This window comes from Sander vitreus, chromosome 23 (genome assembly GCF_031162955.1).
Source record: "Sander vitreus isolate 19-12246 chromosome 23, sanVit1, whole genome shotgun sequence".
In the NCBI taxonomy this organism is placed as follows: Eukaryota; Metazoa; Chordata; class Actinopteri; order Perciformes; family Percidae; genus Sander; species Sander vitreus.
In genome coordinates, this window is record NC_135877.1 from 15,750,338 (window position 1) to 15,777,151 (window position 26,814).

At 40.4% G+C, this 26,814-nt stretch overlaps 1 protein-coding gene across 2 annotated transcripts in view; it reads right to left on the bottom strand.

The window, feature by feature from the left end:
- Nucleotides 1-283: 283 nt before the first annotated feature.
- anks1b (ankyrin repeat and sterile alpha motif domain containing 1B) overlaps nucleotides 284-26,814 on the bottom strand; it is a 238,508-nt gene continuing 211,977 nt past the window's right edge. Inside the window, exons 20-28 of one of the 2 annotated variants that reach the window (XM_078243136.1) lie at nucleotides 22,053-22,160; nucleotides 20,372-20,575; nucleotides 18,096-18,221; nucleotides 14,778-14,849; nucleotides 12,950-13,033; nucleotides 10,147-10,284; nucleotides 9,868-10,035; nucleotides 2,751-2,842; nucleotides 284-1,602 (exon numbers count right to left, since the gene is read on the bottom strand). In XM_078243136.1, coding sequence (XP_078099262.1) covers nucleotides 1,554-1,602; nucleotides 2,751-2,842; nucleotides 9,868-10,035; nucleotides 10,147-10,284; nucleotides 12,950-13,033; nucleotides 14,778-14,849; nucleotides 18,096-18,221; nucleotides 20,372-20,575; nucleotides 22,053-22,160 — 1,041 coding nt within the window. In that variant the 3' untranslated portion in view covers nucleotides 284-1,553. Of the gene's footprint in view, nucleotides 1,603-2,750; nucleotides 2,843-9,867; nucleotides 10,036-10,146; nucleotides 10,285-12,949; nucleotides 13,037-14,777; nucleotides 14,850-18,095; nucleotides 18,222-20,371; nucleotides 20,576-22,052; nucleotides 22,161-26,814 lie in introns of both variants that reach the window. The other variant, XM_078243133.1, reaches the window with a different exon arrangement.

Below are 26,814 nucleotides of genomic sequence, written 5' to 3' on the forward strand. Positions count from 1 at the left end.
CAACCACCATCCTAGTCATCAAAATCAGAACATCAACAAGCAAGTACATTTCAGATGCACTGTTTTAGATAATGTAGCTGAGCTTTTGGCTTGTTTACAACCTGTCTGATTGTTTGTGTTTTCTTGCCCCATTCGTACTGAAGCTGTTGTGTTCCCAGATTTCTGCACTTTGGCAGTACAATTTTAACACCAATAACATGTTGAAGTAATCAACTGTAATTATCCTTTCAAACTGTAGTGAATGAAAAAAAAGGAAATAACTGATGACAGCTTTATCCAATAATGGTTTTAACAATTCATATTTTATTCCATGTGCTTTACAAGGATATAAATAATGGCCAATATTACAAAAATCAGTGTGCTGGAAGCCCAAGCCTATGTACATAAGTTGGTCAGCAGTGATGTAACCAAATAACCCTTTTCAGTTTTCACTCAAAATACAATCTATACAATCTACCGTTTTCTTTTAATTTCCAACCTTTATTTTGGTACCTTGTTTCCAGTGCCACATACTTTACTTCAAATCCTTTTTCTCTTTTACATTACATGTATGAACAATGAGTTGGCAAAATATCTATGTACATTTTATAATTGGATAGCGTCTCATCCAAATAATACAGTAATACTGCGTTTAAAATAGTACATCTGCTAGATAAGAGTAGAGCCCCATGAGAAATGATGGAGGGTTGACCTGACAAGAGTTAGCTAGCCACCTGCAACATTCACTCTCTTTGTACAAGTATGATCATATAGTTTAGATTTTTTTTAAGGATGGCCATCATTTTCAAGCCTAATGTTTTCATCTCATATCATAGAAAAATAATGTAACATTAAGACAACAGTAGACAAGAATTGCACAAGAATAATCATAATCATCATGGTAATATAATACTCTCATATTAAACATTAAAATGTCGGGCAATACGAATAGAATACTTTTTTTTTTTTTAACGCCAGATGCTGTTTTGTTCACATACTGTAGGTTCATCCGTTATGAGACACATCTCATCAGGACACACCTGTTGCATCTCCAGCATGTTGCAGCTAGTCCAATCACATTTACACGCTTGTGCATATATCTCAGTATTATTTTCTGACTTCAAAGAAAAAAAGAAAAAAGAAAGAGCCAGCCAAACGTCCTTAAACCCGTGCCAACACTGACACATGCCCAGTGGTGTCTTTAGCGAGTCCATTGTCTGTTACCAACAGATGCCCTGTAACCATACTCAGTCTCCATGGAGAAACGGTGACCATCCAAAAGTTCACAGGTCACACGTCCCAGTTGGGCGCGTTAAACAGATCCTGCTGTAGTTGCAGAAACTTGAGGCTGCTTTCAAATAAGTGTACATTCAGAGCAGACCGTCATCTGTCAAGATGCAGTCCTGTTAGTGTGTATAAGTGTCTGTCATGTTTACTGTGTCAAGTATCATATGGATGAATGATGTTAAAATGTGGTAGTCAACCTTAAACACTGTGGAGTAGCATCCATGTTTGTAGTCCTTTTGTAGTCCATTTTGCATTGTGTGTGTGACAAGGTCCGTGTTTAGGGCTGGCTACATTCTTTGCATTCCACAGTAATAGACATGAGCGTCCGGCATTGCCCTGCAAATGAGATGACATCACTTATCGAGAGAGCCCTCACACCCCGCCTCTCCACCGGCCCCCTGCTCAGCAAATCCAAAATGGCCACCATGCTTCTCCTAAGCCACATGCGAAATCTTTTACATACAAGATTGTTTCCCCACGAAATAAAATAAGGTTTATGGCCAGGGAAATTTGGTCAAAAATAATTCTGAACACATACACACACACATGTGCTGAAAAGGATGCTAGAAAAAGCAACAACAAAAAACCCTACTACTTCCTGTTTCACAGGACAAGATTAAAGTTGTTTGTCAAAGAAATTCACAAGTTCATTAGTATTTTCAAAAAAATAATCTTATATAAAGAATCAAAAAGTTGAAATACATTCTAGTAGCCTGCTGGATGAACCAGTTTGAGTCAAAGTTAGACTGTGCTACATCACCTCTCCTGTAATTCAGCTCTCCTTTTTGATTAAAAAATGTCTGTTGTCATGTTTCGACAACGGCCCTCCTCATTGTCAGCTCCCACACTGGGCTTAACAGACAGCTAAAACACTGTCACAGCTTTTAGCAGTATTCTGGTTACAAATCTCATTCAAGTTGTCAGCGGGCAGTTGGACAAAGGGGCTGAAATGTTAAGAGAAGCGAGGGATGGAGGCAGTCAGAGGAGAAAAAATAGGAGAGACGAAGCCAAACGGTTGCACCCATCAACAGGAAGAAAAAAAACAAGAAGCTGAAAGCAGAACAACCAAAGGGTTGACTGCTGACCGACAAACAGGAAGTGGAAAAATGGAGCTGACCATTCCCCCTACAGGTGGAGACAGAGAAGTGCACCACAGCCCTGGTTTCAAAGGTCATGCGCCAGCCCTACAGGCAGGAGGATGGGGCCCGGGCCAAAGAGGGGGAGAGCAGAAACAAAGAGAAAAAGAGACAAGGAGAAAGAAGAGAGACAGCGCAGCGCCAAACGTCATCATGCAGTGGGCAGGCTCGTCTAACAGGGGCGGGATGTTTAGTTTTTTTTATTTTTCAGCCGGTGAGGTGACGCGGCGGCGTGCGTCACTCTTGCCCAACTCCGGGGCGGGGCCCCAGTACAGGGCAACCTCTGAAAGGCACACACACACAGGAGTGGACAAGGCGGGTGTATGTTAGAAAATAGTGGTCTCATACTTGGTGTTGACTCCTCTCTTGGCCTCCTGACCCGGCTCCACAATCCATGGCACGTTGGCGTGGCCCTTCTGGTCCATGGACGGCTGCTCCATCTGATGCAGACAGACATGGAAAAGGAGAGGAAGCAGAGAGAAGTCGGAAAAAGAGCCAAATTATTATATTAATAACGACCTGCATATTCTCAATTATAAAAAATACTACACATTGATTGTATACTTCTTTAGGATGCAGGATACAAACAATTCATTGACACATTTTCAATGCAAATGGCTGTTTCTGTTGGAAATCAACATTTTGCACACTGTAGCGGCAATTTTCTGATACAATTTCATGCTAATAAAGTCAGTAAAAAGAGTGAGAGAGTGAGACGGTAGAAGGAATGAGATGGAGGATGTGCTGCTTACGAAGTAATGTCATGGAAAATAACTGAAATGTAAGAGGGAGCTGAGAAAGCAGAACACGGATCATGAACAGAAGCTTACAGTCAAACATTTAAAAAAAAAAAAAAAATTAATTTCCCATATCTGTACATTTCTAAATGCAAGATCCTGCTGGTCCTGAACGATTGCAATAACCACGTGCTGTATTTGCAGCAGTGCACTTCCTGTACATCCTAGTTGTTTCAATTATCAAAGAGCTGTGGACTTTGTCTGTTGCTGCCACTGTGAAGCTATTGCAGATTCTGAGCTGAGAAACAAACCAAACAATCTACATTGCTTTCAAAAATACCCCCACGGCAACCAATCAAGCTGCTGTATTTTGTTGCTGAGGGTGTTTTTCCCTCCAATCTATTGGTTTATTTTCAGTGACTTAGAGGAGGAGAGACCGGACTTTGAGAGCTGCAGTTTTGACAGTGGAAGACTAAATTTCTCCTTGCACACATTGTCCAATTATGTATATTATGTACAAATATATATATTACATGTAATGTTCATATTTTATAAGCATTAAAGATCTACTTCTGGAGTAAACAGGGTTGAGTTCTGCATTACACTGACAGAACAATGTTTCTCTTAGTATCTTGTCTCAACACTGCTACAGCAACAATACTAAAAACTAACTATAATATTAATCCAGTTCTCTATCCTCTCCCTCACTCTCGGACAACCACAGCAATAATCTTGTTAGGGGGTTACAGGATTACAAAACAAACACACTTTTGATTTCACAGCAGCACAACACCATCATGCTTAGTGAAGAACTCGTTCAGAGCATCATCAGGATTAGTCTCAAATTCATCAACCACACGTTGAATGAATTGAATCAACCACTAAATGAACCATGCCTGCTGCCTTCAAACTAAGTTTTATATCAACACCCTTTTTGGTTTAGAACATAAGAAATAATGCTGCAGGGATATCACAGTGTATGATTTAGACCACAACCTCAGTTATCCAAGCTGATATGGGCAATGAGCTTAGAACATTTGAACCCTTTCTTGGCACACTGTGTACACTCTGGTACTGCAGTCTTCTTTAGATGACCCTTTAAAATGTCAACTGCCTTGTTAAGATAAAGATGTAGATGAGTGGATCAGAAGGAAAAACACTCCAAGCATTCAATGGAGGTTTAATGGACTGAGTGTTTTAATAAACATTAAGCTAACTTTAAAGGAGTGGTTATTGCTTCAAACACTTCTTATTTACCATCTAGAACGTGTATCTTTAAGGAGGCAGTGTATTCCCATCCAGGGGTGGAATCAGTGCAGTGGGGCACATAAAAACTTACTGAGGCACTAAAGTCGACTGCTTTCAGCTCTGTAAAAGCTGTAAAGAAATGAAATGGGTTGGCTTTGCAAGACTGGCTGAAGTCTTCCATCTGTTTTATTTTAATGTAAATGTTGATATGGAGATAGCGGGTAGTAACTGTAGAATGAGAGACACAAATACTCACTGCAAACACACCACACAAGGATGCAGAGTGAGTTGAATAAAAGCGACAGAATAAAATGGAAGCACTTACAGACGCCGCTTTCTTCTTGACTAAAAGAAAATAATGTGGGAATAAAGGATAAGAGAAGGAAAAGCAAGGAGGACCTGTGACTGAGCTTTGTGAGGAAGATGGAAGAGTCGAGGGGGAGGAAGAGGAGGGTGGAGAGGAGGCCGGTGAGGGGTGTAAATGTGGCCCAGTGACCAGCGGCTGACGGGGGACATGATGACCTACAGGGGCAGAGGTCATATACAGGTCAAAGTGGGCCTGCTCAGCAACACCCAACACAACAAAGCAGCAAGGCAAAACCACAGCGGTGACAGAGCAGCTGCATGGCAACAGGGAAAGGCAACAACACTCCAAAAACCATGGCAACAACATGGCAGCAAAGTTATTGACCTGGCAACAGGGTGGGGCAGCAGCATTACTGCAATACAGCAACACTAAAGCAAGAGTAGGCCATGTTACGCCACATTTATATAGCAACTCCTGCATGGCAAAAACACTCCCAGCATGACGAATATGGCACAGCAACTGTGCAAAACATCACTCTGCAAAAGCATCTTCACAAGCCAGACTCATATTCAAATTTCAAATGTTTTTTCCTTTAAGTGCTCATATTATGCTCATTTTCAGGTTCATAATTGTATTTAGAGGTTGTATCAGAATAGGTTTATGTGGTTTAATTTAAAAAAAACACCATATTTTTTTTTGTACTGCACATTGCTGCAGCTCCTCTTTTCACCCTGTGTGTTGAGCTCTCCGTTTTAGCTACAAAGTGAGACATCACACTTCTGTTCCATCTTCGTTGGGTGTCGCACATGTGCAGTAGCTAGGTAAGCACTGCTAGCTAGTCAGTTGCAGAGTATGAGGGCGTTAGCCTCGTGAGACTGTCCTGATCTTGCGAGCTCCAGTTTTCCACTCGCAGATCAGTCTGGCATCTTGAGAGAAAATTTGGAGCCGTTGGCCAAACGACCGACCAATCAGCGTTGGTTTTAAGGCGGGTTTAGGTGTGACGCAACGAGAAGCGACTGTTCAGTCTAAACAGCATGGCGGCTTCCACGGATGAGATGAGCGTAGCTATCGCGCAAGTTTTATCCAAATTAGAAAGTATTCCTTCATTGAAAGAAGAGCGAAAAACGGCAAAAGGAAAAGATGTTTTTGCTCTTTTCCCGACTGGTTTCGGCAAGAGTTTGATATATTGTTGATCTGATTGGCTGATTTGGCCCATCTATCACCAACATAGGTGGTGATAGACAGATGGTTTATCCAATCAGCTAACCAGTATTTTCGCCCCTTCCCAAAAGTTCTCCAACGGAAAGTTCCCAGATGGATATGCTGAGCAAATGCGAAGCAATCCATCTGGCGGAGTCAGGTTATGAGGGTGTGCCACGCAAGCAACTAGGCGAGTATTATAACGCGTGTTACAAAGTGACGCACGTTCGTCACGGAAGTAAAGGCTGGACTACAATAGAGCTGCTTGGAGCAGTTTGTGAACAGTGTTTTTTTCTGGAAGATGGTAAGTCCCTTTGGGGTGGACTTTGGGCTTTTTCACTTTGTAAACCTATAACGTGCACAAAAATATATATAACACAATAAAGGAAAGGGAAAAAGCCAAAAAGCATAATATGAGCACTTTAAGTTATAAAAAATTCTGCCAATGTTGTGAGATGGCTTGGTTACATTTCAGTTGGTCTAGAGGGTTTTTCTTTACAGAAAGTGTAAATTTAAAGGGGCGCTATGCAGTTTTGGCCATTTCTTTGCAGTTTTCTCGCTTTTTGCTGGCAGGTTTCTCTATAGAGCTCCCCCTACAGCTTCGGAATAGATATTTGGCAACTCCTATGTTTACTTGTGTCTGACTCCTTGCTCGGTCAGTCTGCCGTTTCCTCTTTCTCTGTTCCTCCGACAATGCTTTCCTAGCTTTCTGCTTCTTTTTTGCCGGCTCAGCCATGACGATAGTGTGAAAAACTCCATCGCTACCTTGTTAGCCGGTTCCAGGCGTATGTGTGCAGTGCTGTGAAGCAATTTGTTACATCGCGAGACCTGATATCATGCAATACTTTCTGACGCTGAGGCCGGCGGCCGGCCGAAAAGTTGCAAGGGTGGTTTTTCTGCTCACAGGCGCTAGGGGGAAGCGAGACGACCACCATTCAACCCGAAAAAGTCATATAACCATTCCAATGACTCCGAAGCTGTTCAGTTAAGGTAAATTAAGCTAAACAAACTGCATAGTTCCCCTTTAAGGCTCCTAGCCAAGAACCTCAACCAGCTGCTTGGAAACAAGCTATTTTCACTTCACTGGGAGTTTTTTTCATGACTTGAGACATGAGAAACTATGATTGTAAAACTCAATCATGTAGGCTTAGGGTCATGTATTTCAATCCGTTTTGAAGCTACACTACCATTACAGTAAAATGCCGATGCTGATCAAAGACAGTAGTCATATCAGACACGGTCACACTCATAAAGGAAAGTTAAGAGAAAGTCGAGGGAGATTTACAAGCAGATATGCTCACATAACAAACACACACACATCATAAAAAATGAAATAGGAGGGTGTGGAGAAACAGATACTTGTGGGCAGAAAAACAAAGCATATTATTTTAAAGCACAAGGGGCTTTAGAGGTTCTGTGGGTTTGAGATAATGCCTGGCAGGTGGCAGGAATATTAAGTGAATCCTGCAGTATCTTAGCCCTGCTGCACACCACAAGCCATTAACCACACACACACACACACACGAAAAAGGCAATTAATGGTTAATGTAACGTTTGCAGAGTCAGCAGATTGTGTACACATGCCATCGTCCATCATCTCTGTAGGCACAGGACCCCCCCCCCCACACACACACACAGGAGAGCGAACACACAAACACTGCATGCGTTCTTTTCTATCTTTTCCCCCCCTTCTGTCTTTCCTCACCGTCTCACGTCTCCCTCTAACTTTAGAAAGTGAGACCATTCCTCCGAAGCCACCGATTCTCCTCTATCACCATCTCTTTCTCCCATGACTCACAGCACGTAAATGGACCTACATTTGGTCTATAAGCACACTGATATAGCAGCCACCGTAACTCTATACCAGGTCCACAAGACACGTGTGCTGCCGGCCGATGCGTGTCGGTGGAGGAGGGAAGTGTGTTAGCGTGACTGTTTTAAAGCTCTGTCGGGGGTTAATGAGAGGTTGAAAGGTTTAGAGATAGACTTTATGACGCTGTGGTTGTAGAAAGGCCACACACACACACACACACACACACACACACACACACACACACACTAGTATGTGGGACACAAGTATCTAATATCACAAAGCTTGGGAGGCTATTAAACAACTGTTAAAGGGACCCTGTGGCATTTTTTTTTATCATGAGCTGTGTTTCTGTGGGTGGGTCCTTGTTTTGTTTGTATGATTGTATAGCTAATTTAACTCTATTCCATTGATTGCGGTAACACGCAAGGAAGCATAGCAATTTGCCAACAAAGGCAGTGAAGATGAAGACTGCAAGCTAGCAAAGTATGGATTTAAACAATGCCTGATTTTAAAAAAAAATTAAAATCTGCTTTGCAAATGTTTGAGGAAAGAAATGTATTCAACTTGAAACAGAACTATTGTATGTTTACAAGAAAATACTCCAGAGGGCACTTATGTACTGAAAGTTGGCATCAAATCTCTGGTCAGACTCATAATCCTAATAAACTACATTTTGATCAGATAGCTCCAAAACAAAAATCTAAATTAAGTCAATTAATCTCCATTTTTAGACAAGGTTCTTGTATCGCTGCTTCTGTTGGGACATTTAACAATGAGAACTGTGGAGTTATTTGTTAAACTGAAAATTTGTATTTTTCAAAGTAAGGTATTAGGCAAGTTTGTGTCGGTGCTGTACCTGAAACAGAATTTTCAAGTTTGGGCCGAATATTTGGGGGGGCACAGTCTGTGGAATATATTGGATTTTAACATTGGTTTCGTCCCGGGCAAACATTTCAGTATTCTGGGAAGATGGTAGACATCTTTGAAATCACGAAAATTCCACTAAAGATATAAGTAAAAAAAAAAGTTTAGATTCTTCCTTTAAGTTTTGAGTAGGGAACAATGTGTGAACGAATTAAGGAGCAACGTTTGAAGTGCTGAGGTCACATATAGGGCTAGGGATGTGCCGGTATCATATTCTAATGCTACGTTTATCGTGACCAAAAATGTCCCGGTAAATAGTATTATCACGAGAATCTTTCCTTAATTACTACTATTAGTGCTAAAATATAGTGAAGTTACTTCACACCCTGATCACTTTGATTTGATCAAACCTAACAAAATAAACAATGATGTGTGTATTGCAGCTTTGTAGGACTAACATCAAATACACTGTAAACAAAAGCAGGTCTGTGTAGATTCTATGCACCCATTGCAGTTTGGGTGCTGCTCAGACACATACTCCATCAGAGACCCCAGCATTTTGATGAGGCTCTGATGGACTGAAATGTCAATAACTTAATTCTCCATGCATGGCTGCAGTATGTAGGAGTCTTCCACATGAGGATTCTTTACCTTCTTGCACACACAGAGTGAGGTGAGCCAAGCCAGCCTTCCCAGAGCCCTATGCAAACAGGCCTCATCAATCTGCCCAGTGTGTAAGAGACTGCAGGGACAGGAAGACCGAATAGACGCTTAACAGATCAAATATCCACCTAGACCTCTGCCACAGTGTCTGCTGAGCCAAGACACAAAACACAAGCGTTCCAGGATAAACCCCGTAAACCAAACTGAGAGTTGAAAACGCATTCAAGCAAGGATGAGAGACCGGAATGAATCAGAGCAGAGGGATGGAAATTATGGACACATTCAAGTGTAAATGGGACAGAGTTAATGGGATGCTGGTTAGATTTGAAAGGTTTTATCAGAAGTGAAAATCCATCTTAAAACACAATTCTTCTATTCTTTTTTTAATAAATAATCATGCACTGTATATTACTTAAAAGAGCATATTTATCTTGAGTTTATTATGAAGCAGCTATAAGATGTAGAGACAGTTCATAAAAATGTTATCAACTACTCTGCAAGGCACAACCGCTTTTTTTAACCAAAATTCTTCAAATCTGGATCACCAAAATGTTGCTGATGTAAAATTCAGTTTAGGATGGATTTTCCTTTTTTAAACAGTAGTGCGGCTGGCTGTGCTACAGCGATGCTTACAGATTTGCGGATGTTGACTCGAGGTTTGGGGACAGGTTTGCTGGGCTTGCTGTCAAAGCTCTCAGGCAGTGTGGATGATCCATGGCCGCTCTTTCTGGCCTGCAGGGCCAGCTGGTAGGCCACCTCGAAGGCCTGGCCGAGTGTCAGAATGATCTCATACGCCAGGTTCTGACAAGAAGTTGAAGGCAAAAACACAGCAGTGAGAATACAAAGTGATATTATAGGAACTATGCATATGATATTTGCTTTTAAACACACAGACACAGTGTCAGTACTGACCACATCAAAAGCAGTGAAGACGTGGCAGTAGTGGTGACTGGACTTGAGGTCTTTGGTGATGTAGGCAAATGTAGACAGATCCTCTGGATCCTGAGCCGCACACGAGATGTTACGAATCTCATGTTCTGCTATGATGTTCTGCAGAGAAAGAAAGAGAGAGAAAAACAGAGGCAGAAAGATAAAGAGGTGCAGAGAGAGATTGTTGATTATCTCCAGTGAGCCACTTCATCGAAAAACAAATCTGATTTATTATACATCTAATTTCACACATTCCAAAACCATAATCACAGTAGCACAATGTTGGGTTTTAGAGTTTTCTGGAGTCACTGAGTTGGAATGTGTTCTCTGGTAATGTCACTGGAGAACAGTCTTGTCTTTGTGTTTTGTTAATTAAAGTCTCAGTGCAGTGAATTACAGAACATCAAAGCCCGAAAGAAAGTTTTACTGAGGGATAACATTAGCAAAACATATTTTGTTCTTATACTGCAACATGACATCATGATTTCACGTAAACATACACGCCACTTCTAAACTGTTGTGTTATCTGTACACATTTTGAGCTATCTGCGTGTATGTCTATGCCACGTGTATGTCTGCCGTATACAGCATGTTGCATTTTGAGCTATCCGCGTGTATGTCTATGCCGTATTGAGAATGAGGACATACGTCATTTGGGAGGTGTCTGATCCACCATTTTGGGATCCTACGCTATCGTTTGCCAGGGGCAACAGTGTAAGAGCAACACAGAGACGGAGCAGGAAAGACGGCTCGAGGAATTAGCATCACCGCGAACGGGTTGGGTTTAGGAAAAGAAGAACGGGACGGTTGGGTTTAGGAAAACAATAACGGGACGCGGGACAACAACGGCACGGTTGGGTTTAGGAAAAGAAGAAAGCGACGGTTGGGTTTAGGACACGTGACACGCGGGACACAATCGCCCAGTCTCCTGGGTGAAAGTCCTGTGTTGTTTGACCCATCCACCACCCCGACCAACCTCCCTATGCGGATTTCCGGGCTTTCATACTACTCGCTACCGTTCTTTTCTCAGGAGAACTTGGCGTAAATTGACACACAATCGCAAGGTCATGTAAGTCAATGGAGGCCAAACGGCGTTGATAAACACACTAAAAAGCGATTATGCGTCTTGATAACACACCAAAATGACATACGAATTGGCGTGTCATACATACAGCCACTTCATGAGATCAGTCTGCATACTGGATGGTTTTATCTTTGGCTTTGATTCTAGAAAAAGAGATCAGCCTATTGATTTTTTTTTTTTTTTTTTTTAAGGAAAGTAAGAACAACTCCCTCTTTTTGTAAACTGGAACAGCAGATAGATAAGTAGAGAGAATAGAAAAGATTTACTACTTTCACAAAATGACCCAGAGAGGTGAATCCAGGAGAAGCCACTGTCCCTTTTTGATTTCCCTTTATGGTGTGCCTTATCCCCTTAATGTATTTATTATCTGTATTATTATTTCTTCCCTTGTGTCAATCTCTATGTGATACTGTTACAAGTTACAGTAGGATCTGAGGTCTGGAAAACTGGGATGTTGATTTTGCAAACTGGTCGGCTGCTAAATATCAGGAACATACTGGGGCATGTCTCTAAGCAGGCTAAGTGGCGATGCAAAATGAGTTTGATTGCCTGATGGCCATGCTAGAGGCAGTACCAGCACATTTCATCTCATATCTGTGTTCTGAAACCATGTAGAGCTGAGGGAAGAGAAAAGTATGTCTGTCTGACTAACTAACTAATTAAAAGGTTTTGGTAAAGACAGGCACAGCACATAGAAGAAATAACTTCGCAGGAAGGTGTCACCAGCTGGCCACCGTGTCATCATTTTTGGCTTTAACTTTAATATCTAAATCTGTCTGTGTAAATCATTATGTATTGTGGCCACCTTACTTAAGTCTGTGCTCTGTGCAGTGCTGCCTGAGGAAGAATTTGAAATGTATTCAATATCTGCAAAGAATGCTCATCTTTTGCTGTGTGTATGTATGCTCTTATGCATAACAGATGCTTAAAGTAATACCTTTTTGCAAGCAAGCTGCTTATAATCTTAAAATTGTTTCTCACTGTGCCACCTTTATTACCCACCTGAGGAGGATTAGATCCTATTGTCTTACACGTATGCACGGGAATCACTACCTGATAGGAATGACTGACTCCTTAGTGTAAAAATTATTCGCCAGGTCTAAACCGCCTTTACATAATATTAGCACAGAGACAACGACCCAAACTCATTACTCATTCACACATGAAAACATTTATTTTTGTGTGTGTCTAAGTTGGACAGGCTGACACACACTGAGCACCCTTTACTCAAATGTCACTCGGAGGTGATGATAACTGTGAAACTTATTTTTCATAATAATAATAATAATTCATTACATTTATATAGCGCTTCAGGGAGGGGGGCTACTCTCTACCACCACCAATGTGTAGCACCCACCTTGGTGATGCACGGCAGTCTTACGACGCCAGATGCTCATCACACATCAGCTTGGTAACATTAAAACCTTGAAAGATTTTTAAGTTTTTAAACTTTCCATTAAGGATTTAATGAACTGAGTAGGTTGTTATTGCTTTTTCAATAATCCAGCTCATCCATTCCATACTAATTATTGCATGTTTGCCTTTTTTTTTCACACCTTATTGATTTTTATACCATATAGCAGACATCAGTACTGCAGTGCCGGCCATTTCTGACACCTGTGAATGTCACTCATGCTTGTGTTCAAAAGCCTGACCTTTCACTTGTTTTTTACAGTAGAGGTCACAGGAAGTGAGTGTTACCTTATTTGTGGCGTCAATGAACTTAACTCCTTTGTAGGACACGGAGAGCACGATGGTTGGCACTTTCTTCATCTGTTCTGTCGACTTCTTGGAGTGCAAAAAAAGCAAAACAGAGACAAAACAAGGATGAGAGATGACATGATTTGAGGCATATATTAGCCAAAAAAGTGCACAGGAATCAGTTCCGGTATTGAACGTTCGGTTGGTAGAGATCTCCACTGAATTTAATGACCTTTTATACAAGACTTAATCTATGTCTTAAACGCATGTGAGAAAAGCAATGACAATTTAAACAGAACTTAAATTGTCATTGCAGCATGAAGTAGATGAGCTGATCGAACAATCTATTGATGACTTCCTCCTTGAAAACTATAGTCAATCCAAATAATCTCCATAGGTCAAGGGTTGTCAGGCACAACTGCTTTTGAATTACATTTCTAAACCCAATCTACTATGGCCCTGAACGTCCAATAAGCCTATTAGCTTTTAAGCCACATCAGGCTCCGACTGCATGTCTCTCCTCATTCTTTTTAATTACATATTGGCACTTTAACGCGTCTCAATTACCTATATTTAAACTCATTATGCAGTGAGGTGCTGTGGAGAATTGTGTGGTTTACAGCGATGTCAGCGTCACCCTCCAAGCTGTCATTCTACCTGCCAAAAGACTTCAAAGACACGACATGAGAGGAGTCCCTTTCCTGCTTTCTCAGTATCACTTTTAGTCTTTCAACACTTGTCATCTCCTTCTCTCAGTATCCTCATTTCTATCACACTGCCGCCCCTCATTTCTAGCCCTTGTCGAATCTACCCAGTGCTATGCTATCCTTTCCATATCGGTTCCTTTTCTTTGTTCCGTTTCTTTCCTCTTTGCTCACAGTGTGTTGCTGCTGCGGTTCGGCCTTGTCAGGATCAGGTAGTGCTGAAAAGCTGACAAAGACAGCGCTGCCTCACTTCGCTGGCAGATATCCAGCTAGAGGCTGTGAAGTTGGGATTCAAACAGCCACATCTACCTCCACAGTGGAAAGATGGAGGCAGATGAAAGGAGTGATGCTGGGAACAGAGGGGAGCGGGTAAGGAAGGAAGGTATGTTCACATGGTAATAAAAGCCAGAAAGATATGACGTGCATCTCATTGCACTTAATTACAACCTTGGTTTACAGCAAAGGTTTGTCAAACTGAGGAGGGAGAGAAGGAGAAGAAATAAAGATGCCCTCTGATGTGGCAACATAAATATAGAGACAGAAGGAACGAGGGAGGAGGGGAGAGGAACAGAAAGCTTTGCTCATGAATATTAAAATATATCTTCACACTGCAGCAGCTGAGGATGAGAGAGCGATACGAACCAGAGGAGCGAGGGAGTCAGTGTTACAGTAAAACATGGAAAGAGTGAGGAAGCAGGAAGTATAGATGTGGATAGCAAGAGACAGATAACAGGAAAGGAAGAAAGAAGCAGCAGAATGACACAAAAGGTAAGAGGAAGAAATGATTTCAGGTGAAAGTGGGGTCATGGGGTATTGAGCCACCCAGGCAAGGATATTAAAAATAAATCCCTCAATAGACTTAATCCACTGTCATGATATTTTAAGTTAATTTAAGTTCTAGTGTGAGTGCACTCAGACTATGAGACTGTGTGCCATATTTAAAAGGCCCAGAAAGGTTGTTTTTTTTGGAGAAAACATTTACATAATACAGCTTTAAGTCTTTTTCTTTGTTGTTTTTGTAGCTTCTTTCAGATGTCTTTTTAGCAATGCCGCTGTGTTTCCAGATCTCAGCAATGGTTGTTAATAGCAACAGTAGAAGTAAAGTGTGCTAGGCTGTGCTTTACCCTCATTTTGGCACAAGCATCTTGTGTGGACTCCGTCCCTCTCAGCTCCTTCACCAGCATGGAGCCCAGGTACTGTGGAAAAGACACAGAATCATACTTAGTGAATACACTCGAGGAATATAAAGTATGTGAGGGTATGGGGTTATGGCTGTGTACAAAGGTATTTCTGCCAGACATTCTGGTGGGTCTAACCTTACAAACTCATGCTGTGCAGCAATCTATTATTCAACTTTATTGTCTAGTTAATATAATTCTAGTGGACATCCCAAGTTTGGTAACAGCACCAGTGTCTCACATTTCAGAGGCTCGAACCAGGACATTTTTGCACAGTGGTTTGTTGAAGTGGTTGAAATAGGGCAGGGCTTTGATTCAGCTATGATTTGTTTAGTTTTTTGATAATGCTGAAATTCAAACTAAAGCTGAGCCTATGTTCCCCTATCAGATGAAGATGTGTCCGACCTACATTTAGACCCTGCTTCATCCCTTGATTATGGTGAAATGTCAGAGCCATCCTGGCTAATGACCAGCAGGCAATGCTGCAGAAGAATGCAAAACTAATTCTTGCTGAGGCAAACACCGCTGCCTTAACCAGCATCACTCAAATGTTCCTTCCTCCAAAAAAAGAATATAATAAATAATAATTTTTTTATTTGTACTTTTCTTTTTATGAAATAAATGGACAAAAATGTTAAGTATGTGTGTGTATTCATTTAATTTATAATACTTCTCTGTGACAAATAAACTCCAATATTTTGAGTAATTTATGGATGAAACTTTGTGTTAGTACAGCTGAATGTCAATCAGCTTTACTAACATGGAGTATCATTACACACACACACACACACACACACACACAGAGCAGTGATTACATCCACCTTGAAAGGCTCCTGGCGGTACATAAACACCTGAGTCTGGCTGATCCTTCGATCTGGCACGACTCTGTGGTCAGACATTCTGCACACAGTATCGGATTTAATAAAGAAGCTACTAATGGTGATAGTGTTTTACAGGGACAATGTTTATGTCGACATTAGAGCACTTAATGGGTGTGACATCCTCCATCTTATTCCCCTAAGCCTAACAGGGCTTTTAGTGGATTAAAAGGGAAATATTTACAGCTTTATCTGTTTGACTCTACAGGTAATGACTCCAAGATCAAGGACCAAAATATTATATAGATCTACCTCACAGGATTTATCAAACATTTGATTAGCAATATATTCCTTATGGAGGCAAAACAACCTTTTGGACAAAGTGCTTTGCGTGATGAGTTACTTTTTATGTAGCATAGACTCCAGTCGGGGAGTCTGGTCCTTGGTGGATCAGAAGGAGGTCATGTGGGCATGTTAATAATTTGTCTTGACTCAAGCTAACAATCTTAAATCGCTGTTTTAGCAGGGTTGCTGGAAGTTATCCTAGAAATTGTATTACAGCTGCAGACAAAACCAGTGCTGTCTGGTCTACCGTGTCTCCGTTGCAGCAATTGTTGGTGTACACAAACAGACATGCTTTTTATGAGTTCCAAATGAAATTCAAAGATGTCCATAACATAACAAGACGAAGACAGTTCTGTGAGGCTGTATATAGGCACAGTGGTGCTTTAAACTAAATGCTAACATCAGCATGCTAACTTGGTCACAGTGACAATGATTACAAAGCACAACGGAGACTGATGGCAAAGTTGTTTTTAGTCATAAACCAAGCTGCAATTCAATACCAGGAAGAATTCCCTAATATTTTGTATATTTGATACGTCTACATAAGCTTTTAGATTCATATAAAAGAACACATCGACTCATTGTCGAGATAACATTGGTTGTTAATGATGTAGAGCGTGGTAATGATGTTAGAATTTCTGCAGGGTTTTACTGGAAATGGATTTGTAATAACTTCAGATATTATTTTCAGGCTCTGGTCGTAAAGCTGACATAATAAAGTTAGGGTGCCGTCTGAGGTAGTGCTGAAAGTGGAGGAGAGTGGTTTGTTTATTTAGAGCCTGGAATAAAAAATGTGAACTGTGCTGATGCATCCTTTATTCTGTTCTTTTGGCTTTTTACAATCACTTTTTCTCTATTAACACAAACACAATACACTCCTCTCTTTGCTCTCTCTCTCTCTTTCTCTCTCTCTCTCTCATCACTGTCTTATCCATTTCATTTATTCTTATTCACTCTCCATCTCCCTCCAGCTTGCCAATATTCACAGTGAGCGATCTGCCTTCTCCTCTGTTTTGGCTCTCGCTCATTTATCTGACTTTCTGAGCCGTTTGGAGCCCCGTTGTCCTGGGACAGCGAGCGTTAGAGATGTTGTCATAAATGGCTCCATGAAAGCACCTCCATACCCTCTCCCCCCCTTTGTGTGTTTCCCATCACCCGCCCAAAACTGCATCTGTACATCTGTCAGAAGCCTAATGGTCCACTCCATGTTGTGTCTATCAATCTGAGGTGAGAAAACAAATAAGGGGAGATTTTTGACTGAGGAAAGACGCGCTCTTGGGATACCTATCTTTTATTCACAGGCTCTATCTGATCTTTTCTTGATTTGATTCATATTTGATTTGAGGATCACATTTGATTTATCATCTCCCCTTCTTATTTGTTCAAACTGGAATTTTTGATCCCTCTTAAACTATCCTTTTCCTCTCCTCCTGCTGCCGCCGAGCCAATCAGAAGGTGCATTTCTAAGATTACATTCCCTTTCTGTTTTTCCGAGAGCCAATGGCATCTCAAATTGCATTTCTGCACTGCTAATCCTTATTGTCTGGGTGCTGAGCATACAGAATAACCAATCAGAGGTGCAAGGCTGTATCTGTGATAACGTGGATATATAACATCCTTTTATGTAACTGGCAAAGGTCTAAATTTACCAAAATGCAGAGAATAACTGAGTGCAGTACTGACTGAAAGGTGAAGTTGAGGATCATTGATCTTGAATATTCTAACCTTACTGTAGGTGTGTGTTGATAGATATGATAGCATGCAAGTAGAGCTTAAACGATTCAATCACAAAAATTATGGCTATTTTGACAATGATAAATGAACTGTTCTTGTTTTTTTTACCAAAAATGCTAAGAAAAATTGTCTATGATAGTAAACTAAGTCTCTTTTGGTTTTGGGTTGTTGGTTGGACAAATTGTAAGTTGTCAAGTTGGATTTTAGACAATTGCCACTATTTTCTGACATTTTATAGACCAACCAATCAATTAATCGAGAAAATAATCTGCAGATTTATCGGTAATGAAAATAATTGTCAGTTACAGCCCTGCAAATTTAAACTGTGTACACACACACACGAGTGAAGTGAAGGGGTAGGACTCACATAGGCTTCGTAGTCACAGGACTGAAAGATGAGCTTCTCGGGGTGATGCTGCCAGTACTGCACCGGAGTAGACGAGGTGGCCTCGTTGGGCGGACGCAACGTGATCGGCTCGCACCACTCGCCTGCCTGAAACGACCAATAGCCAAAACCAATAGCTTTTAGGACACAAACAGGATCACACAGGATTACAGGATGGGTCGTGACATCGAGGCACATGCTGTGTATCCCATGCTGAAGTTCATAATGGAACAGCTTTCCTGACTGAACATGTACATGCCTTCAAAGGGACAAGATTAAGAGAACATCCAAGAGGAAATTAAACTCGGATGAATAATGCTCGGCTTCTACTGAAGATGTTCCCATTCTTAGCCTAGTTTAGGACTCGTTGCTGCTACTCACCGCTTTTTCACCAAGTAAGCTTTGAACCTTTAAACAAAGGAAATACCTAAATCTTATCTGCATACCTCTGAAATGTCTGTGGATAACACTTCAGCTGTTTTATGGTCTTTCATTCTTTGGTAAATGAAACCAGATGATTTTCTTGTGAGGAGGTATGCACACATCTTGTGCCAAAGACTGTATGTTTATGTGTCTATCCATATCTAATTGCTTGTGTGTGTAATCCCCGTCAGAACAGTGGTGAGGCACTGTGGAGGTGAAATCTTGTAATCAGATGCAAACATGTTGGATAACAGGCATTGGCAAAATCTATGCTAAACTCCACCAGCTTAACCATATTACACATTCTTCTCCACACACTTTGACCCAGCTAACGGAATCAGCTGGAAATCTTCAGTGACTAAACGTTTTTAGTGTGCAAAGGACCAAATAATGTGTTGCAGTTGTTCTCCTGGGTTTTGTTTTCTAAAAAAAAGAAAAAAAAGAACAGAGGGCGAGGGTAGAGCCAGAGGGAGAAACATTTGTGAGGTAACCAATCATAGAAACGTGGCAACAGTCAGAGAAAAGGGGTAATGAAACAGAATAAAGATATTTCCACGTTTCTCTAATAGCTATCCTATTCTGGCAAATCTGACTCATCAGCGCCACCTCAAGAGTGTTGTTAGAAAGAGGGATACATTGTGACACACACACACACAGACTTGAGGGATTCAGCAGGGTAACCATAAGTGTGTGTTAGTCGGAGTTGATATGCTCTGTGATTCACACAGAGACACAAAAAGACCCTAATCATACTGAATCAAAACACAGCTGCTGCCTCAGATGTTTGCGTGTGTGTGTGTGTGTGTTTGCTGTTGCTGATTGGAAGTTATAAAGTTATAATGTTGCGTTTGGATGAGAATAAAATTGGCTGGAGAGTTGAGCCGCTTAGTCTGAAAAGTATGTCTTGTTTATGCAGAACTATTAAATCTTTTGATGTTTGATATTAGGGACAGACTACTGGAGATAAACATTTATTTTGTACTGTAAAGCAGTAAATTAAGCCTGATTGCATCTATAAGCATGCCAAAATAATTGTTGCACTCTGCATTGTGGTTTGTATATTTTATCATTTTATAGCACAAAGTTTCAGGCATTCATTTCATGTTTCCTTAATTGTAAAATGTATATGAGCTCTACACTGCAGAGAAGGCTGCTGGTGTCAGATGGTCTGCCTGGTACAGATTATTAATGGCGTCTTTTCAGCAAGTAAACAGGCAGATAAAACACACTTGGCTTACATCTTGTAGCTATTAGGGACCAGCATTTAATTACTGAGATACTTCATTTATTATTAAGATATATTCCACCGTCCTGATTAGAAATGTGATACTGCCTGAAAGCTCATTAGTTTATTATTGCCTTGAATATCACTGAAATCTGATTTTTATTAATATTTTTTATTATTGGATTACAGCCTTGAAAGGACTTCAAAAAACAGTATTAAAGGATAAATGTGGATTTATTCTATATTATTATTTAGTGTCGACAATCCCATGAAGACCAAAACCAACCAAGTGTGTTACTCCCTACCTTCTTAGGTTACCCATCTTAAAAGCTCAGCATTTTCCTAAAACAGCTGGGCACTGTAGTTTTAAGTTTTTTTCACTGAAACAGTAAGAAATAGTGCTTTTATTTGTTTGTTTATTTTTCAGCTGCAGATTAATACAAATGTGGTGCTCTACTGAGTGTTTGACTAAAAGAAAAACATAGAATATTACCAAACTTATGCTTTAAGCATTCAGTCAGCCAACTGTATCTCTGACTACGACCATTCATAATACTCTCCCCTACTCCCTGCCTCCATTCATCCCTTCATCCTGTCCTCCCTTCCTCACCATGCTGACTTGGGCCATCTGTCGCTCCAGCTTGGATCGCGGCACGTCCTCGAAGTAGTTGTCATTGCTGCGCTGCCTGCGCCGGGCGTCCGCCTGCATGATGAGGTGCTGCACGTCCAGAGATCCGCCCGGGACCCCCGCCGTGTACGCTGCCTGGCCCACCGACGGGCTGAGCTGGGGAGGAGTGTGGTTCCCACCGGGCTCCTGGGACAGAATGAGGGGAGGGGATTGGAGGAGTGGAGCGAAGCAAGACAGGGTTCATTCATCATTTCATAACGTGCTGTGTTACTGCTGCAATTACAATAAGTAGGGAAATTGCATTCACTGTTCACATTTTATTTTTCAGCTACAGTGTTGCCATGCTGCTGAGTACTAGAATCCAAAAGTGCTTTGTAAAATCAGGGACAAAGACTCTGTCCTCTTACTAGAAGGTCTCAGCTGGTCTACCAGAGCATCCTTACGTACTGAAGCCTTCCTGCTGAGTTTCACTTTTAAGTGGCTAGATCCTTAGAGTGGAAAATTGTGTTCATTTAAGAGGCTTTCCAAGCTGAGTGGAGACTAAAATTCCCAAAAGAATTAGAATTTACTCTCTAAGTTCTAAACTATATGTTTTAATGGTCTTACACACTACAAGGTCAGCTATTTCTCCTGAGAGGTTAACAACTTCCAGTTGATTACATATGAGAAGAGTCTCAATAGAAGAGGCTATTTCAGGATTTTCTTAATTTATTTCTGGGCTGTGGAAGCTAAAGTGTTACAATTTTGTTGGTCAATTCTCCTCCTGTTCAATTCACCCCATTTGCCCTAATACACTCAGCTGACAGCCACTGTTTGTACTGCGTTGCTGAGTAAACACAGTTCTCTGCTCACACACTGGAAGAAAACGCCAGTTAAACTCATAATTTTACTATGTATTAAGCCATATATAGTATAATCTTGCTTTTCTTCAATTACAAGCCAGTGGCACCTCTTCTCTGGAATGGAGTGAAATTAGGGCTGAAACAACTAGTCGATTAATTGATCAAGAATCAAGCAGAGATGCCAAATAAATGCCTGTTATAGCTTCTCAAAGTTAACAATTTGTTGTTTTTCTCTTGGTTTTTCTTGCAGTATTTTCTTACATTTTAATGGCCCAACAAATATGGAAATAAGATTTTGTGTTTGCCCCGACATTTTTTTAATACTTTTTTTTAAGGCCTAGTACATAACTGCAGTTCTCAGATGGACATGTGACAAAGTGGACAGTTTAGTTTTAAAGCTACGAAGGGATCTATATCGACCATGCCAACACATTCAGCGTTCTCTCAGAAGTAAAGGGCCTCCCTTGGCTCAACATCACAAAGAGCAAGAGACCATTATAAGGACATTAGAGCACAGCCCCAATGGGAGAGGGAAAGCCAGTTCCTTGTGATTAGTATCCAGGACAAGCCGGCAGGGAGGAAACTGTAGTGGGTCGGCCATTTTGTGCCTGCCGGAGAGATTTGGGTAATATGTTGGGTGGTAACAGCCGCAGTGGGGAGGCTGTAGCTCCTTCGAAGAAACACAGCCATCTGGGAAAAGAGACTAGTGCTTTCTTCCTCTGTCTGATGAATTCATAATAATTGAAATCCACGTTGGTTTCGATATTGCTGCGTGTTTCATGGTTCATGTAACATCTGTCTGCTAATGGAGACTCACTTACCCTGAGGGAGATGGCCCGCGGAGGTTTTTGTGGGGTTTCTTCGTGTAGCCGGTCCCCCAATGAGGCAAGGATCCGTTTTCTGTGTCCGATAAGACCGATCTTCAATACCTGAATGGACACACAGATATTAGACGTTAAAGTAAAATTACATGCAGGGTAGCGATTAGTTTCAACTTCTTAAATGTGAGGATTTGCTGCTTTTCTCAGTTTTATATCATTGTAAATTTAATATATTTGGGTTTTGGACAGTTGGTTGTGCAAAACCATAGACTGTAAAAAAATAATGGACCACGCTTCCGGGCCTGAAATGTGAAGCCAATGTGGAAGTGCCTTAAACCTGCATTATTTCCAATTTCAGGTTGCAAAAAGGAGTCTGTTTTTATAGAAGTCTATGGGAAAATGACCCTACTTCTCACTTGATATATTACCTCAATAAACATTTTCATAATGTGTTAGGGTTAGGGCCTCAATTGCTATTGAATTGCAATACAGCATGATGTTCAAATTGACGATAAAGCATGGAAGCTTTAGGGGTGGGGCTACACACCGACCTGTCAATCACGGATGCCACGTCCTCTATTTTTACAGTCTCTGGACAAAACAAGCAATTTAAAGTCATCACCTGAGGCTACGGGAATTGTTTCAGTATTTTACTTTTTTATAAACAATAATTTAACGATTAATCAAATCTTTAGTTGCAGCTCAACAATAAGGCACAGAAGGAGTTAAAATGTCAGATTTTTGTGTTCTCTGCAAACAATAAATAATAATAAAACAATAAATGCTGGGTCAAAAGCCACGGCGCTGGCAGAAAATGACTCACTGACATTTGCATAATTTAAAACAGCTGTTATAGAGAGTAATAGTTCAAAGTCTTTCACAATGGATAATAACAAGATTATACCAGCATCTGCAAAAAAGGTAAAAGATTATCATCATCATGAGCCTTAAATGGAGTTTCACAGAGAAAAACACCAGAACTCAGGGAAGTGCTAATGAGTGCATAATAATATAAAATGCCCCTGGGCATGGACATACATCTTGTCATTATTATTAGTACATAACCAAAATGGCTTGGACGGCTGAATTCATGCTGTTACTTGTGCCGTTACATCAACAATATCATAGAGTGTATCCCATGCCTTTAATGTAAAACATGCATACCAGAGTATGAAGTATCCTGTATGAGACTCATACACACACACACACACACACACACACAAAGAGGCACATGAAAGACTGATTAAGTTAATTGGTGCTCCTACTGTAATACACTGTTCTTTTCTTTCAGTCAAATTAATAAGACATTAATATTCCCCTAAGCAGCGAAGTATCAGGATCAATTTTAAATGTAGACTTGGGACATGAGTCAGATTTAAGTTACAGAAATGAGGACTTTTTTCATTTATTTTTTAATTTAACCTTTATTTATACAGGTAATCTCATTGAGACACAGGGTTCTCAAGAGAGACCTGTTAACTTGCGACTTGACATGACTTGAGACTTGAAAAACAAGCCACACACCTTGAATATTTAATCTTTAGGCCTCAGTAAGGCTTCAGTCATAAATACAGTCAGATGTTCAGGTTATTTACTAAGTGCACCATCTGATAAAACATGCCCAAAGTCAGCTAAGAGTTTTTCCACTGACAGCCATGAAATGCAAATTAAACAATATTAGATTTGTAATAGTCTATTGATTTTCCCCAGGCGCTCATTACACAGGCACAAACAGAGACAAAATACACACTTGGACTCCAATGAATGCATTCATTCTTTCTCTGGTCACCAGGCATCCACTGGGTTTTCTAAAGAGAAGCTGGAACATGGCTGCTTTCTGCAGAGATTCTGCAGAGTTGTTTACAATGTTTACACCTTTTGGCACCATACATATGTTAGTATACAAGATGGTTTTATGGGGCTTTCTCTGGAGGTCTTTCCATAAAGGTATGTGCGAGTGTGAGAGAATGTGTGTGTGTGTGTGTGTGTGTGTGTGTGTGTGTGTCCGTCTTCAGGGCAAAAGGTGGTAATTAGCCTCAATGCGAGGCCCAATGGTTCAGTCTTGTCTTGCTTTAAGTCAGTGCAACTCACACATACACACACACAGATACTTCATCATCTCCTGCACCAATTACTGCTCTACATCTGCTAGAGAAACAAAAATATAAGCTAACAACGAGAACAGTGGTGTAGGATGCACATACTTTGGTTTTATGTGTGTGTGTGCATAAACCCTAAACGCACAAAGAGAACATAAATAAACCAATCCCAACCACATGAATAGTGTATATATGCAAATGGCATGCAAACAACTTATATATAATGTATGAGGCAAGCCTAAAAATGCTAAACACTTCCTCTTGTTGTTTTCTTTGCTTTGTAGGTTTCATGAATTTTATTTCATGTCATACAGTAAATAAGAAAAAACAGACAATTTGATTAGTAGGATGTTAAAAAAACATAGCAGTTACTAAGGGGTAAACTACACCCTACGCTGTTCTTGGATCAAAGGGAAACAGAAAGGAGAGCTGGGACTAGCGGGTAGTGGAACTAATTGGCGTATTATGGCCGCCCCATGCTCCCTTTGCCAATTTTTATTCACTCATCCTTCCCCTCCTATCGTCCCTTTCCTCTCTCACAGCTCATTCTCGGCTTTCTCTCTTACACACCATCCTTTATGGACAAACAATGTCAGTCATACTACAACGTCTCTGCCTCCCTCCATCTCTTTAGGTCTCTTGTACTAAAGATGACATTGGCTCGCTGAATTTTGTGCATTAAGATCAGATGATTTGTTCTTAATCTTGGGCTTTTAACTTTTGAAAATGAACGCTTCCTCTTTCATGAAATGAGAATATGGCGTTGTTGTATCACTCCACCAGTAAAAAGAAAATTATACTTGATTTAAAGGCAGGGTTGGTAATGTTGAAAAACTAGCAAGATTTAAAAGTAGCATCTCCTCGGGGCTTCGTCTCACTCCTCCCTGTGCCCTCGGAGCTCCGATCCACACCAAGACGTGCACGAGCACCGCTGCGTCGCTGCTTCAGACAAGGGGAAAGGGCCACAGTTTTACTTCAGGTCTCATTCACTGGTAAGCAAACACCGAATGTTTAAAACAAACATGACTACAGTTTTTTAGCTCAGGCTTGTACATGGGAGGGGTAGAGTACGCGCAGCAGGGCAACGAGGCATTTAATTGGTTCTGACCAAGCAGACCGCAAAGCAGTGAACGGTGGGCGTTTTTTACAGGATTACAGCAGCTACGGATATTTTTTTGCTCCTTTTTCAGAGCCCATAAGTTATTTATTGCTGTCGGGGTGTAAAGACCATTTCAAACAACATACAAAAAAGTGTATATTGGAAAAAGTTACCAACCCTGCCTTTAAAGACATTATTGAAAATAATGAAACATTACTGGTGACATTACTTTACACTTTTCTAGTTTTGAGTACAGTTTCATTTGTTTCAAGAGTTGAGTGTCAATCGTGAAATGAAAATTAGAGGTGAAAAGTCAATTAATCTATTATATGATAGAAAATGAATTTGCTATTTTTTTTTATTGATCAAGACATTATTAAAAAAGAGTGCCAAACATTTTGTAGTTCCAGGTTCTTAATTGTGACAATTTGCTGCTTTATTTTGTCTTTTGTGATAGTAAACTGAATATCTTTCTTTTTTTGACTGTAGGTCTGACAAAACAAGAATTTAAACCACATCACTTTGGGTTTAAGGGAGTTGTGATGTGCAGTTGGACTATTTTCTGACATTTTAAAAACCAAATGATTAATGGATTTGCTGATAAAATAATCTGCAGATAAATCCATAATGAAAACAAGTTGCAGGCTAATGAAAATATGTTATTGCTCCACTGGTGAAAGAAAATTACACTTGATGTCCTTAAAATAGTAAAACTAGATTATAAACTATTTTTGTCTTGAGATTAATGTATATGACGTGTTATAAGTAATGTAGGTTTTTAAAAACTCACAGTACAAAATGACCTGGGTACTGTAGTAAAGGTTATGAAATATTCATTCTCTTGCTTACCTGTCTCCTGAGGGGCTATCGCATGACACCGGTCCTCATGCTGCGGTTTCATCATGTACAAATACTCACATACAGTACTGCAGAGAGAGAGAACAGCCATTGCGTTGCATGGTGCACATCTCTGTGTATCTGTGTTACACTTTGTCTTATGCAACAGCATCTACTTCAACTACAGTAGAAGCCTCAACCTCATCCTGAAGTGTAACTGTCACCATGGCAACACAGAGCCGCAGCAGTCACCCATACACACACATCCTATATCTATATATATATATATATATATATATATATATATATATATATATATATATATATATATATGGGCTGTCAATCGATTAAAAAATGTAATCTAATTAATTACATACTCTGTGATTAATTAATCGAAATTGATCGCATACATAATTAACAGTGCCTGAACCGACTTTTTAAGAAAGTAAAAAAAGAAAAGAAAAAAAAAGGGTACTAAACAACAGTTGGTGACATTAAAGAACGGCTTGTTTATTGCTAAGGCCATATGGTCAAAATGAAATGTTTAATAATAATGTATAACAATAACTTATTTCACTAGTAAATTGCTGTTGAACGACAAAAACAACCACCAGATGGTAAAGGACATTTACAATAACTTCAAATGCACCACGAAGCTGTAGTTTACCAGTTTCATTGAACGCACCGTCTGTGTTGTTTCTCCGACGGCAGCTGCAGATTGTTACAT